Source organism: Myxine glutinosa, chromosome 2 (genome assembly GCF_964187855.1).
Source record: "Myxine glutinosa chromosome 2, kmMyxGlut1.1, whole genome shotgun sequence".
In the NCBI taxonomy this organism is placed as follows: Eukaryota; Metazoa; Chordata; class Myxini; order Myxiniformes; family Myxinidae; genus Myxine; species Myxine glutinosa.
Genome location: NC_136262.1, coordinates 8013476 through 8029412, shown reverse-complemented (window position 1 = coordinate 8029412; position 15937 = coordinate 8013476). Strand labels below are relative to the sequence as shown.

The 15937-nt window shown below is 52.4% G+C and overlaps 3 protein-coding genes across 6 annotated transcripts in view; 2 read left to right on the top strand and 1 right to left on the bottom strand.

Annotated features, from left to right (window-relative positions):
• Positions 1-14997, bottom strand: part of DNAI1 (dynein axonemal intermediate chain 1) — a 123522-nt gene extending 108525 nt beyond the window's left edge. For both annotated transcript variants that reach the window (XM_078772947.1, XM_078772948.1), the window contains exons 1-2: positions 14935-14997; positions 8409-8464 (exon numbers count right to left, since the gene is read on the bottom strand). In XM_078772947.1, coding sequence (XP_078629073.1) covers positions 8409-8464; positions 14935-14956 — 78 coding nt within the window. In that variant the 5' untranslated portion in view covers positions 14957-14997. The remainder of the gene's footprint in view (positions 1-8408; positions 8465-14934) is intronic.
• The window catches only part of SUB1 (SUB1 regulator of transcription), a 991845-nt gene that overhangs the window by 880259 nt on the left and 95649 nt on the right, over positions 1-15937 (top strand). The window lies entirely within an intron of this gene.
• The window catches only part of LOC137422071 (protein FAM219A), a 50289-nt gene continuing 49682 nt past the window's right edge, over positions 15331-15937 (top strand). For 2 of the 3 annotated variants that reach the window (XR_013622621.1, XM_068108794.2), the window contains exon 1: positions 15340-15663. Coding sequence is in view for 1 of the 3 variants with exons in the window: in XM_068108794.2 (XP_067964895.2) it covers positions 15610-15663 (54 nt within the window). In the remaining 2 variants the exon portion in view is untranslated. Of the gene's footprint in view, positions 15664-15937 lie in introns of all 3 variants that reach the window. The other variant, XR_013622622.1, reaches the window with a different exon arrangement.

Sequence of the window (15937 nt, the reverse complement as noted above, 5' to 3'; positions counted from 1 at the left end):
AAGCATGAAGCAAGATGACACTAAGCGTGAAGCAAGACGACGACAGTACGAAGCAAGACGACACTGAGCACGAAGCAAGACGACACTAAGCACGAAGCAAGGTGACACGGAGCATGAAGCAAGACGACACTGAGCACGAAGCAAGACGACACGAAGCACGAAGCAAGATGACACTAAGCATGAAGCAAGACGACACTAAGCACGAAGCAAGACGATACCAAGCATGAAGCAAGACGACACCAAGCATGAAGCAAGACGACACAAAGCACTAAGCAAGACGACACCAAGCATGAAGCAAGACGACACCAAGCATGAAGCAAGACGACACTAAGCATGAAGCAAGACGACACCAAGCATGAAGCAAGACGACGACAGTACGAAGCAAGACAACACTAAGCATGAAGCAAGACGACGACAGTACGAAGCAAGACGACACTAAGCACGAAGCAAGACGACACTAAGCACGAAGCAAGACGACACTAAGCACTAAGCAAGACGACACCAAGTATGAAGCAAGACGACACTAAGCACAAAGCAAGACGACACTAAGCATGACGACACCAAGCATGAAGCAAGACGACGACAGTACGAACAAGACGACACTAAGCACGAAGCAAGACGACACTAAGCACAAAGCAAGACGACACTTAGCAAGACGACACCAAGCATGAAGCAAGACGACGACAGTACGAACAAGACGACACTAAGCACGAAGCAAGACGGCACCAAGTATGAAGCAAGACGACACTAAGCACGAAGCAAGACGACACGAAGCACGAAGCAAGACGACACTAAGCACTAAGCAAGATGACACCAAGCATGAAGCAAGACGACGACAGTACGAAGCAAGACAACACTAAGCATGAAGCAAGACGACACTAAGCACGAAGCAAGACGACACTGTAGCGACCCATGGGTCCCCCAAGCAAGACCGGCATCAGAATCTCATTGCTCCAGCCGGTGACGTCACCGGCGGGGATCCATAGCGCCAGAGTGGCTGGTCACGTGACCGCCAAAGCGTGCCGCGCGTGCGCGTATAATGAGCTACACCTGTGGATCACGTGACCACCGACGCACGCCTCGCTTGAGAGGCGTGGCTTTCGGTTTCGGTTTCGGTTTTTGGTTTTGCTTTATAAGGCAGCCCGATAAACGGGCTTTTTAGTGTTCCCGAGTTGGTTTTACGAATAAACATCTTCTCGGACGAATTTGTGCCTTGCCATCCTTTTATCCGTATTCTGCTGGAGTCCGGACACCTTCACTGGTGACCCCGAATTTGCAACACGGCAATGGACACCGCAGTGTCCCTCAAGCTGCCCACCTTCTGGGAAGCACATGCCGCCGTCTGGTTTGCGCAGGCGGACTCCCAGTTCGCCCTGCGTGGCATCACTGAGGACGCCACCCGCTACCATTACGTGGTCGCCGTGCTCGGCTCCGTGACCGCCGCCCGCTGCCTGAGCTTCCTCCAATACCCGCCCGCTGACGGCAAGTACGACGCCATCAAGGCACTTCTGCTGGGTGCGTTCGCCCTTTCCCCGGCTGAGCGCGCACGACGCCTGCTCGACCTACCGGAGCTCGGCGATACGCGCCCGTCCGAGCGCATGGACTACATGCTCGCGTTGCTCGGCGAGCACCCCTCGGATTTCCTGTTTCAGGAGCTCTTTCTTCGCCAGCTCCCGGCCCCGGTACGGGTCGCCCTGGCAGGTACGACCATCGTAAACCCCCGTGACCTCGCCAAGGAGGCCGACAAGATCGCTTCGGCAAGCCAGCTCGCCGGAGCGGCGAGCCAGCTCGTCGGGGTGGTGGCCGGGAGCCTTCCCGCCCGCGACGCAGTCTCCTTCCCGGAGACCGCCGGGCCGGCACGACTGGCAGCGGCGACGCCGCGTCGCCCGGTCCCGACGCGTCGACCGGAGCCCCCGCCGGACCCGGCCTGGTGCTATTTCCATGCCAGGTTCTGGCGGCAGGCCCGATCATGCCGACCCCCGTGCACGTTCGACCCCGGGAAACGGGCGAGCCGGCGTTCCCTCCCAGCAATGAACGCCGGCCGTTCCGGAAACCTGCCGTTCATCGCGGACCGAGCGTCGGGGCGGCGCTTCCTCTGCGACACCGGCGCCCAGCTGAGCGTCATTCCCGCTTCGGCGGAGGACAGGCGGGCCGCCGTCTGCGGCCCCCCATTGGTCGCGGCCAACGGCTCCGCCATCCACACTTTCGGCCCACGCACCGTCACCCTCCGCTTCGGCAGCCAGCTCTTTCACTGGGAGTTCGTGACGGCGGACACCCCATGGCTTTGCTCGGGGCCGATTTCTTGTGCGCCCATGGGCTGCTGGTAGACGTGAAACGCTGGCGTCTCGTCAACGCCGAGACTTTCAGCTCCCTGGTGTGCGCCTTGAGCCGCGCCGCAACCACCGAGTTTTCCTGCGCCCTCCCATTGGCGGACGACTTCGCACGTCTCCTCGCGGAGTTCCCGGCCCTCACGCGGCCGACGTTTTCGGCCATCGCGGTGAGGCACGGCATCGAGCATCACATCCCCACTACGGGCCCGCCGGTGTACGCCCAGGCTCGCCGTCTCGACCCCGCCAAACTCGCCGTCGCCAAGGCCGAGTTCACGGCGCTGGAGCGCCTCGGCATCGTACGGCGCTCCGGCAGTGCCTGGGCCTCGCCGTTGCACATCGTCCCGAAGCCGGGGGGCGGATGGCGGCCATGAGGCGACTACCGCCGCCTCAACGACGCCAATTCCCCCGACAGGTACCCCGTCCCGCACATCCAGGATTTTTCCGCCCGGTTGGTGGGGCGGACCATTTTTTCTAAAGTGGACCTGATTCGGGGGTACCACCAGGTGCCCGTCCGCCCGGCCGACATCCCGAAGACGGCCGTGATCACACCTTTCGGCCTATTTGAGTTCCTCCGGATGCCCTTCGGCCTCAAAAATGCGGCGCAGGCGTTCCAGCGCCTGATGGACGGCGTACTGCGTGACCTGCCGTTCCTCTTCACCTACCTGGACGACATCCTCGTCGCCAGCACGTCCAGAGCCGAGCACCTCCTCCACCTCCGGACGCTCTTCGGCCGCCTCAGCGAGCACGGCTTGATTGTCAACCCGGCCAAATGTCACTTTGGTGCGGCGACGATCGACTTTTTGGGCCACCGCATCACCCGGCACGGCGCTGTGCCGCTGCCGGCCAAAGTCGAGGCCATCGCCGCTTTCCCGCGCCCCCGCTCCGTCAAGGTGCTGCAGGAGTTCCTCGGGATGGTGAACTTCTACCACCGCTTCGTGCCCCGAGCGGCGCAACTCATGCGGCCCTTGTACGCCGCCCTCCGAGGCCAGCCGGCGAAGCACGACGTCGTCTGGTCCACGGACATGGACGCGGCTTTTGCCGGCGCGAAACGGGCCCTCGCCAACGCCACGCTGCTGGCCCACCCGGTACCCCATGCCCCCATCGCCCTCACCACGGACACCTCCGACTACGCCGTGGGCGCGGTCCATGAGCAATGGGTGAACGGGGCCTGGCAGCCGCTCGCGTTCTTCAGCTGGCAACTCCTGCCCAACGAGCTGAAGTACAGCACGTTTGACCGCGAGCTCCTCGGGCTGTACCTGGCCGTCCGCCATTTTCGCCATCTCCTGGAGGGCCGCCCATTCATGGCCTTTGTCGACCACAAGCAAGTGATTTTCGCAATGGCCAAGGTCATGGAGCCGTGGTCGGCCCGCCAGCAGCGCCACCTCTCCGCCGTGTCGGAATACACCACGGACATCCGGCACGTCACCGGGAAAGACAACACCGTGGCCGACTGCCTTTCTTGGGCCGGCGCCAACGCCGTCCACCTCGGCGTGGATTTCGCCCTGATGGCGACGGACCAGACCACCGACGGCACGGTGCAGGCGCTCAGGGTGGCAGACACGGGCCTCCGCTTGGCTGATGTCCCCTTCGCGGGCACGGTCCTGCTTTGCGACGTCTCCCAGGGCCGACCGTGCCCCGTCGTGCCGGTCTCCTGGCGGCGCCGCATTTTCGCTTCCCTCCACGACCTCTCGCACCCAGGCCGGAAGGCGTCCCAGAAGCTGGTGTCGGCACGCTTCGTCTGGCACGGGTTGCGACGAGACGTCCACGACTGGGCCAAAGCCTGCACATCCTGCCAGCGGGCAAGGTCCATCGTCACACCCTGGCTCCGTTGGCTCCTTTCACCGTGCCCGAGCGGCGTTTCGACCACGTCCACGTGGACCTGGTGGGTCCCCTGCCCCCATCGCGGGGGTTCACCCACCTGCTCACCATGGTGGACAGGACCACCAGGTGGCCGGAGGCCGTGCCTCTCACCTCCACCACCACCGCCGACGTGGCGCAGGCGTTCATCGCCACCTGGGTCGCGCGCTTTGGCGCACCGGTGGACATCTCGTCCGACCGCGGCCCACAGTTCACGTCCGAACTTTGGGGCGCGGTCGCCTGCTCGTTGGGAGTCGCTCTGCACCGCACCACGGCCTACCACCCCCAAGCCAATGGGTTGTGTGAGCGGTTTCACCGCTCCATGAAGGCTGCACTCATGGCCGGCCTCCAGGACGACGGGTGGGCCAACCGGCTCCCGTGGGTCCTTTTGGGCCTCCGCACGGCCCCCAAGGAGGACCTCCAGGCGTCCACCGCCGAGCTGGTGTATGGCCAGACTCTCCGCGTCCCGGGCGATTTCGTGCCCGACGCCACCAGCCCCTGGTCCACCGCGCGCCAGCGCACGGACTTCCAGGAGGCCGCCCAACGTTTCGCCCCGGTGCCAATGTCCCGCCACGGCGACCCCCACTCCTACGTCCCCCCAGCACTCTGCATGGCGGAGTACGACTTCGGGGGCCGCTCCGGCCATCTTACGACGGACCCTTCCGGGTTCTACGCCGGGACAACAAGTCCTTCATCGCAAACATCGGTGGCCGGGCGGACCGCATCTCGCTGGACCTCCTCAAACCGGCCCACATGGACCTCGGCCAGCCGCCACGGCTGGTTCTGCCAACGCGGCGCGGCCGCCCCCCGTCCACTACACCCCCCGTCCGACCATCCACCACCACACCGGACCCCCTCCCCCCCCCCCCCCCCCGCGACCGGCCACGGGTCGTTTCCGTCGGGTCATCCGGACCCCCCTCAGGTTGACCTCCCTGGACCAAGTCCATTCTGGGGGGGCGTGTGTAGCGACCCATGGGTCCCCCAAGCAAGACCGGCATCAGAATCTCCTTGCTCCAGCCGGTGACGTCACCGGCGGGGATCCACGGCGCCAGAGTGGCTGGTCACGTGACCGCCAAAGCGTGCCTCGCGTGCGGGTATAATGAGCTTCACCTGTGGATCACGTGACCACCGAAGCACACCTCGCTTGAGAGGCGTGGCTTTCGGTTTCGGTTTTTGGTTTTGCTTTATAAGGCAGCCCGATAAACGGGCTTTTTAGTGTTCCCGAGTTGGTTTTACGAATAAACATCTTCTCGGACGAGTTTGTGCCTTGCCATCCTTTTATCCGTATTCTGCTGGAGTCCGGACACCTTCAACACCAAGCATGAAGCAAGACGACGACAGTACGAAGCAAGACGACACTAAGCACGAAGCAAGATGACACTAAGCACGAAGCAAGACGACACTAAGCATGAAGCAAGACGACACTAAGCATGAAGCAAGACGACGACAGTACGAAGCAAGACGACACTAAGCATGAAGCAAGACGACACTAAGCATGAAGCAAGACGACACTAAGCATGAAGCAAGACGACGACAGTACGAAGCAAGACAACACTAAGCATGAAGCAAGACGACACTAAGCACGAAGCAAGACGACACTAAGCATGAAGCAAGACGACACTAAGCATGAAGCAAGACGACGACAGCACGAAGCAAGACGACACTAAGCATGAAGCAAGACGACACTAAGCACGAAGCAAGACGACACTAAGCATGAAGCAAGACGACACTAAGCATGAAGCAAGACGACACTAAGCACGAAGCAAGACGACACTAAGCACGAAGCAAGACGACACTAAGCATGAAGCAAGACGACACTAAGCACGAAGCAAGACGACACTAAGCATGAAGCAAGGCGACACTAAGCATGAAGCAAGACGACGACAGTACGAAGCAAGACAACACTAAGCATGAAGCAAGACGACACTAAGCACGAAGCAAGACGACACTAAGCATGAAGCAAGACGACGACAGCACGAAGCAAGACGACACTAAGCATGAAGCAAGACGACACTAAGCATGAAGCAAGACGACACTAAGCACGAAGCAAGATGACACTAAGCATGAAGCAAGACGACGACAGCACGAAGCAAGACGACACTAAGCATGAAGCAAGACGACACTAAGCATGAAGCAAGACGACACTAAGCATGAAGCAAGACGACACTAAGCATGAAGCAAGACGACACTAAGCATGAAGCAAGACGACGACAGTACGAAGCAAGACAACACTAAGCATGAAGCAAGACGACACTAAGCACGAAGCAAGACGACACTAAGCATGAAGCAAGACGACGACAGCACGAAGCAAGACGACACTAAGCATGAAGCAAGACGACACTAAGCACGAAGCAAGACGACACTAAGCATGAAGCAAGACGACGACAGTACGAAGCAAGACGACACTAATCACGAAGCAAGACGACGACAGTACGAAGCAAGACGACAGAACTAAGATGATCATTAATCCTACAGAAGGGATTTTTCACGTGGTGGTTTTTTCATATGATGGCACAGAGGGGATTTTCATTAATCCTACATTAATCCATTGCTGGAGTGTTGACATTCTCATGGAAATTTAACCCACACGTCAGAGGGAAATGTAACCTGGTGTTACCCCACCCACCTGCTCTTACTGCAGGAATCCTTCGCCAAAGGACATGATGAAAACTGCAGCACCCCATCCCAATTCCTATCAGCTATTCTGTACAATCATTGGATATGGCAGATATTTAAAGGTATAGGATAGTTTACCATTCTATCATCAGGATAAAGTTGTGATTGTATACGTACCTTTGTCTGCATTGATTGTACTAGGCAACTAGGGCATGCCCGTACTATATATATATCGAAAATTATATCCCCCCCCTCTATTTACATGAAATGGTTTGGTCCAAAGCGAACGGCTTGCGGAGTTTGGTAAATAAATCGCCATAGCTCGGTAACTACTTCTCCGATTAATATGAAACCTTGAAAAGGCACATCCTCGGGTCCCCAGCAATATACCTGGCAAGTTTAAAGTATATCGGACCCGTGGTTGTCGAGAAACAGCGGTCACAGACACACAGACACACAGACATACACACAGAGATTACTGGAATTATAGATAGACTAGGCCCTAGGGCATGCCCGTACTATATATATATCTAAAATTATATCCCCCCCCCCTCTATTTACATGAAATGGTTTGGTCCATTCGCAAAGCCAAAGCGGACGGCTTGCGAGTACGGTGACAATCCCCCCCCCCCCTCTATTTACATGAAATGGTTTGGTCCAAAGCGAACGGCTTGCGAGTACGGTGACAATCCCCCCCCTCTATTTACATGAAATGGTTTGGTCCAAAGCGAACGGCTTGCGAGTACGGTGACAATCCCCCCCCTCTATTTACATGAAATGGTTTGGTCCAAAGCGAACGGCTTGCGGAGTTTGGTAAAGAAATCGCCATAGCTCGGTAACTACTTGTCCGATTAATATGAAACCTTGAAAAGGCACATCCTCGGGTCCCCAGCAATATACCTGGCAAGTTTCAAGTATATCGGACCCGTGGTTGTCGAGAAACAGCGGTCACAGACAAACAAACACACAGACACACAGACATTCACACAGAGATTACTGGAATTATAGATAGACTAGGGCATGCCCGTACTATATCTATATCTAAAATTATATCCCCCCCTCTATTTACATGAAATGGTTTGGTCCATGAAATGTTTTGGTCCATTCGCAACGCCAAAGCGAACGGCGAACGCTTTACATGAAATGGTTTGGTTCATGAAATGTTTTGGTCCATTCGCAACGCCAAAGCGAACGGCGAACGGCTTGCGAGTACAGTGACAATCCCCCCGGGGTTTTAATTAGTTTTAAAACATCGTTTAACGCCAACATAGCGCCAACATAGTTTGCCGACGGGAAATAAATGAATACGCTCTCAAATGTGCCATCCGAGGCAGAGTGTGTTCGCCACGTTCGGCACACGCGATAGCTCGCTGCTCTCTGATTGGTTGAATCGTTTTTTGGACATAGCTCGGTAAGTAATTGTCCGATTAATATGAAACCTTGAAAAGGCACATCCTCGGGTCCCCAGCAATATACCTGGCAAGTTTCAAGTATATCGGACCCGTGGTTGTCGAGAAACAGCGGTCACAGACAAACAAACAAACGTACAAACAAACAAACGTACAAACAAACAAACGTACAAACAAACAAACACACAGAGATTACTGGAATTATAGATAGATGTTTCTGGTTTTCTTTGTCTTTGGCATAATTCCAGTGGGCTGAAATATGCAAGCACACACGTGCACACACACACACACACACACACACACACACACACACACACACACACACACACACACACACAATTAAAAAATATGGCAGGACTGAGTCAATTGGATGAGTGTAGGTTCTGCAAGGAAGAAACAGAAAGCACGAGTCAACTTCTATCAGGATGTACAAAACTCATGTCAGTACAGCTGTACACCCAAAGGCACAACAAGGTATGTCGAGTAATCCACTGTCACATCTGCAGAAATTTCAACATCCCAGTTCCACAAAACTCATACAAACATGAACCAAAAGCAATCATTGAAAACAAGGACATAATGCTTGTCCTAAATGAAACCCTAACCCTAACCCTAACAAGGACATAATCCTAAATGTCTTGCTTGTCAATCCTCCAACATACACCGCCATGTGGCAGCTCCTTTACAACCCTTTGATGAGCGATCAGATCGTTTTGACTGTCCACGTCGATATTGCTGGCCCACCTTTACGAGGATATTGATACCTGTTCACATTTGTGGATCGGTTTACGTGATGGCTCGAGGTGATATCCATGGTTACCATGATAGATGACTACTCCCATTCATTCCTCTCTGGTGAGGTGTCCCATTTTGGTGTTCCTTCTATCATTGGCTCCCATCAGGGATGTCAATTCGAGTCCAGCCTCTGGAGTTCCTTCAACCATCTTCTTGGCACAGACCAACACAGGAAAATGGCTTACCACCCGCAGGCAAACAGCATGGTCGAACGATTTCACCGCTTGCTTAATGATGCACTCCGAGCACGTCTGAATGGTCCCAATTGGTCAGACAAACTCCCCATCGTACCCCTTGGACTTCGTTCCACGCTCAAGGAGGACCTCAACTGCACTGCAGCAGAATTGGTCTATGGCCGGCCGCTTCGACTGCCTGACGAGTTGGTAACACCTTCAAGTACACCATTGTCTGTGGCAGATGACTTCACACACTGCTTCTGCAGCAGTATGCTGCAGTTACGACAGATTTCTCCTGTCTGGCATGGCTAACACAAGGTGCACCTGCCTGCCTCTCTCATGTATGCGTGTGATAGATCGCCGTGATGATCATGAAATGGTCACAATTGACAGCCTCAAACCAGCTTTCCTCGAGGAACCATCAACATAATATGTAACACCTGCCCCACTCCAACTCCTGGCACCTGTCCCACCAACGAGGACCATGCACTGGGGCAAGTCGTAAAACCACCAGCCCATCTGCGGGATCTTATTACCCACATTAAACCTAGAGGGTTGGATGGACTCCCTCACTGTGGGGGAGCCTCCTGAAATGGTCCTTTCCCTTTAAGAGACCGGATAACATCCATTTGCTCATCAAACATAACCAGGTGTGGTTTCCCTCTAACCAATAGGGTGGGAGGAAAGGAGAGGGGCAGAGCTTCTCGAGAGGTTTTGGATGGCTGGACGGGAAGGACACTCTCGCGTTGGTTTTCCTGTTTTGCTTATTTGGAGAATTAATAAAACTTATTATACTGTCAATCCACGGCCGATGAAATCCAGCCTTGGACGGATAGCCGGTCGGTCTTTACTCCGAGGCAATCAAGCCGAAAATTGGCGGTACTTTTTGGCGCGTGCGGGACAAAAGGCAACGGGGTGTTTACATGCACGGAGCCACACGGGTTTGTTCCCGAAACCCACAGAACAGAGAAACATGACACGCAATTGAAAATGCAACACAAACGAATTTAATGAAATAAATCAAAGAACCAAAAATGAACAGTGAGGTAAATCAAATATCCTAATTTTGAGACGTCTCCACTCGGACACGAAAACACACAGGGGAATGATTAAAGAAAATAAAATAATGTTTTAAGTGGACTGGTACTTAACTTTGGTGCACAACGAGGACTTTGAGGAGCTCGGTGGTCATCGAACCCGACTCACCGCGTGGGAAGTGCACAAGATGGCGTACCTGACTCACCGCGTGGGAAGCGCACAAGATGGCATGGAGTCGCGCCTGTAGCCAGCCGCCGGCATGAGTCAAGCAGACAGGACAGCCTCCTTCGGTCTGCTCGTGACCTCCTCCGTCTCTGAAGAGCACCACCATCAACACCACCCCCTCCAACGTTGCAAAGGTTCTCTGAGCTCCGAACCGTCCTCCCCAAAAAGCGCACATGAGCCAGCCGCAGCTGAGAGCCAGACAAAAGCGCCCGCCCGCCAATAAGCCAGCACAATAGAGCGAGAGATTCTTCTTCCTCTGCAATGCTGTCCACGCAGCCAAGAGCACCTCACTCTTCAAAAGCGCGCACCAAAACTCACACGAGCAAAATCTCACCAAGACGAACAAAGGGAAATATGGCGCCGCTTCTTGTTCAAGCCAGAACCAGCAGAGAAAGAGAGAGAGTGAGATTCTTCTTCCTCTCGAAGCTTCTATGCTTTGACGTCACCCCAACCAATCATGCATTTCGGGGGCATGGGCCTCAGGCCTTCTTGACTGCCCACCGATTCTCCGCCTCTACTGGGCGGAGCCTATTTCCTTAGTCGGTTGGTGGGGCGGGGTTAATTGTCCATTACGATTCCTTGGAGGCTGGGTTTATTTGTAGATTGTAATGCCCAGATCCTGTTGGTGGTGGTGGGTCGGAGCTTAGCCCGATCGGGAATGTTTGGGTTTCCGTCGGCATTTATGCCGGTAGTTGTGGTTTAATGGAGTCCTCGTTGTTATTTTAAGAACATCGGGGAAATCACAGGAGGCAATCACATACTGAAGAGATTAATCTTAAACCCTAGAGCTAATTAACATGTCTTCACCCCCTCCACCCCCAACCCCCCCCCCCCCATGTGAAGAATACATAAACAACCTCAAGTTCAAAGTTTTCCTACTTACATACATCGAGAGTGTCTTACTACGCGCACGCGGTCCATGCTACCCTACACAGTCCTATCTCCACTATGGTAAGCTCCCCTAGCTCTATCTGTGCTCTGTCCCCCAAATATTCCTGCAGGACACACAAGATCTGCCAGCAACCCTCTTATGGTGAAACTGCCAAAATCAAGACTCTCTGCTCACCTTCACTCTTTCATTCCTCTTTACTCCCACCTCTGCAACAAACTCCCACACTCTTTTCAATCCCTCTCCTCCCTCCAGGTATTTTAAACAGCTGTTCACCACAATCTCTTATCTTTCCCCATCCAAAACCTTGATCTTTTCTGCTCCCATTAAAACACCCAAAATCCGCCTCTTTCAATCCCCTACTTCGTTCCTGAAAGTCCTTGTAGCCTCCATCTTGCTTATCCCATGCCCCAACCCTCTCTCTTCCACAGATCTCCCAATGTCCCTGCTCCCTACTGTTGTTGTGCTTCCCTCTCTCTCCCCCTCTTGTCTCCTGCCCCCTTTGTTATAAGTTTTACGTGGTTAGTTTATTATATGTTTCTACATTATTAAAATGTTTGTCTTTATCTCTTATACGAGCCTCGACTCGTAGACAATATATTGCTACGGTTTTGAGATTGGCACATTGAAGTCATTAAAGGTTAAAGGGTTGCCCCCCATAGTTAGTCACACGAGCAACATAGGCCCAATTGTAGTATAGTTATGTCTTAGTATGTGTAAGAATAGGAAATTTCCCCTCTTAGTGCCTGCGTTGTGTAAAGACAGAAAATAGGCTTTGCTTGCCACCGATTTCCCAACCATCCCAGCCTCGACTCAGTTTGTTAAGCATTGGCTGCCCGCTCAGTTTGTTACGCATTGGCTGTCCACTAGTCGAGTAACACGAGGTAGGCCTAAAAAGGGTGGGGCCGGCGCCGAGGTCGGGCGGAGTCGAGGCAGAGCGTCAGAGGCGATGACGGTAAGAGCCACCAGCCAATCAGGGCTCTAGCGGCATGGCTTGAGAGGGCGTGGTGAGGCGCATCTGGGGAGTTCGAGAAGGTTCGCGGGGTGTGCCGATATAAGTCGCTGCACAAAGCCCAGAGAAGGACTTTTACAGTGAGCGCATATCGAAAGGACTGGACTTGAGGGGGCGAGCGCATTGTGAGCACTTGGAGCGCATCGAAAAGGGCTTGTGGAGAGAACTTCGTTGCGATAGCACTTCGAGGATTTGAGGACCCGCTCGCTTTGAGGCTTTGAACTGTAACTCGCCATATTACATACGCGCCAGAGGGGAAGAAGAAGAGGCGTTGGCGGTACGAGTACGCGGCCACAGCCAAACACGCCGGTGGCGAATAGCGAATATTCCAGCCACGCGAGTAAACACGGCCATAGCCACCAGTGATTAACCGCCAACCGCACCAGAGCCCACCCCCTACCGTTCGCCCCGTAATAACCCTGTGCGTCCAAACGGCGTGCTACGAGCTCCTGCCTTCCCCTGGATCCATCTGCACGGGATGAGCCGGAGACCGGAGGGAGCTGCACGAGAGCCATCCCTGGACGCGCGGACCATCATCCTGCAGCTGCAATCCCTGTGTGAGTGTGAGTGAAACGGGCCTGTAGTCTTTTGGGTATGAAGTAAGACTGTGTAAGGATTGCCCTGTGTCTCTGCTTCTGGATCATTGTGAATAGTGTAAATAAATCTTGTTCTTCCTGTTTCCAATTCGATCGCCTTTGTGATTTCTCCATTGACTAAGCGTGGTACGAATAGGAACCGCTTGAATCGGGGTCTAGTAAGTGATAACGGCGCGGATCGCGTGTCCGCAAAACCCCTCGGCGTATCAACACACGTGGTTTGTGCGGGGCTTATTTCCTCGCTTCCAGGGCAGCGCGAGTATTTAGGTAATAGCGAATTTGGTCCTAATTCCCTATTTCGCGCTGTCCGGAAGGGACGTCATAGGTCCCGGGTCCCACCAGGCCAGTCAAAGACAAGGGGACTAATCCCCCCTTGGTAAGGGGAGAAGGCCGGCGGCGAACCCGCAACAATATATATATATATATATATATATATATATATATATATATATATATATATATATATATATATATATATATATATATATCTATAATTCCATTAATCTCTGTGTGTATGTGTGTTTGTATGTGTGTATGTGTGTATGTGTGTATGTGTGTATGTGTGTATGTTTGTCTGTGACCGCTGTTTCTCGACAACTACCGGTCCGATATACTTTAAACTTGCCAGGTATATTGCTGGGGACCCGAGGATGTGCCTTTTCAAGGTTTCATATTAATCGGAGAAGTAGTTACCGAGCTATGGCGATTTCTTTACCAAACACTGCAAGCCGTTCGCTTTGGACCAAACCATTGCATGTAAATAGAGGGGGGGGGGGTTCTGTGGTCGTTGCGAATGGACCAAACCATTCATGTAAATAGAGGGGGGGGGGGGGTTCTGTGGTCGTTACTGCCACGTGGTTTCAAAGTTTTTTTTTGTTGTTGTTGTTTGCACGCATGTTTTTTTGCACCCACGTACGGGCACGCCCTAGGATGCTTACACACACACACCCCTACACAAATTTTTTTTTTTTTTTTTTTTTTGGCAAGGAACGGGCACCCACGTACGGGCACGTCCTAGCTTATATATAGTACGGGCATGCCCTAGTATATATAATTCCAGTAATCTCTGTGTGTTTGTTTGTTTGTACGTTTGTACGTTTGTTTGTTTGTCTGTGACCGCTGTTTCTCGACAACCACGGGTCCGATATACTTGAAACTTGCCAGGTATATTGCTGGGGACCCGAGGATGTGCCTTTTCAAGGTTTCATATTAATCGGACAATTACTTACCGAGCTATGTCCAAAAAACGATTCAACCAATCAGAGAGCAGCGAGCTATCGCGTGTGCCGAACGTGGCGGACACACTCTGCCTCGGATGGCACATTTGAGAGCGTATTCATTTATTTCACGTTTGCAAACTATGTTGGCGCTATGTTGGCGTTAAACTATGTTTTAAAACTAATAAAAACCCCGGGGGGATTGTCACTGTACTCGCAAGCCGTTCGCCGTTCGCTTTGGCGTTGCGAATGAACCAAAACATTTCATGCACCAAACCATTTCATGTAAAGCGTTCGCCGTTCGCTTTGGCGTTGCGAATGGACCAAAACATTTCATGAACCAAACCATTTCATGTAAATAGAGGGGGGGATATAATTTTAGATATAGATATAGTACGGGCATGCCCTAGTATATATACATCGAGCAGTTGAACGTGTTTTATAAATACCTAAATTCATCAAATGTTGTACTTTAACTTTCATGTATTATTTGATTTAACTTAATTATGTGAAATCAATTCAGAAGATATTTTCGACTTTTCACGGATAAAAACATTTTAATCTTGTGTCACATTCTCAATGATATGTTAAGAGTGGATATCATTGATGTTCTTGCTCCTCCATGAGCCTCGACTTTGTATACAAAAACCAAATTTGTCCGATTGTGGAAAACGCAAGTCATTTGAAATTGTTCGCATTATCCGTAGTAAGTGGGTTTTTAACCAAATGATAATGTTTTATTCATTAAATGTACGGAATGTGTCTCCTCGTTACCGATTTGGCTCGAAACGCACATCTTCGACTCGCCATGGCGTCTTCTCTCAATCACCTCACTCGTTGCCTAGCAACCGCAAACTTTTTAAATACAGAATTTAAAATAGATACAGCGTGTCCCATAACTCTGGAACACCATGAAATGAAAACATGATGAAAAAATAAATCCTAAACGAAAAAAAATATATGAAAAAAATCAATCTTAAACGAAAAAAATCATGAAGCACTGTGGTTCCAGATTTATGGGACACCCTGTATATTTGCGTGGGAGTTTATTTTACACAAAAGGTACATATGAAATAAGTTGTTGCCTTTTGTAAAGGATCTCATTACATGACTAAGAAAAAAAGTGTTGGAAAAATTGTAATTCTTCAAGCAATATTCCATGTCGACGCTATGGAAGTCAGCGTCCTAAAACAACAACAACAACCGACCGGGATGCAAAAAATAAGATATTATGGCGGGGAATCAACATGTTGTCTCTCGCGTTCATGACGGAGCGGAAGTGTCGCAACCATTGAGATAACATGTCGGGCGGCCAATCGTTTCTGTTTTGAATTCGCTCATCGTCCGTTTAACAATTAACATTCGTCATCAAAGTAAACGGATTGTTTTGAACTTGAAGGTTTCTTTACTCTCGTCTCGGTCCGCGGAACTCTCAACCGAAACGACGAGATGTGTGAGACTGGGCCGCGGGTTCCTGAGGTGGCGATTCTCGACCGAAGCAAGGTGGGTCCATGGTCGCGGTGCCTATCGGGTATTATTTGTGCTGCGCTCTGGTGTTGGCTCTTGCTAGGCCATCGGGTATTATTTGTGCTGCACTCTGGTGTTGTGTTGGGTCTTGCTGGGCCATCGGGTATTATTTGTGCTGCACTCTGGTGTTGTGTTGGGTCTTGCTGGGCCATCGGGTATTATTTGTGCTGCACTCTGGTGTTGGGTCTTGCTGGGCCATCGGGTATTATTTGTGCTGCACTCTGGTGTTGTGTTGGGTCTTGCTGGGCCA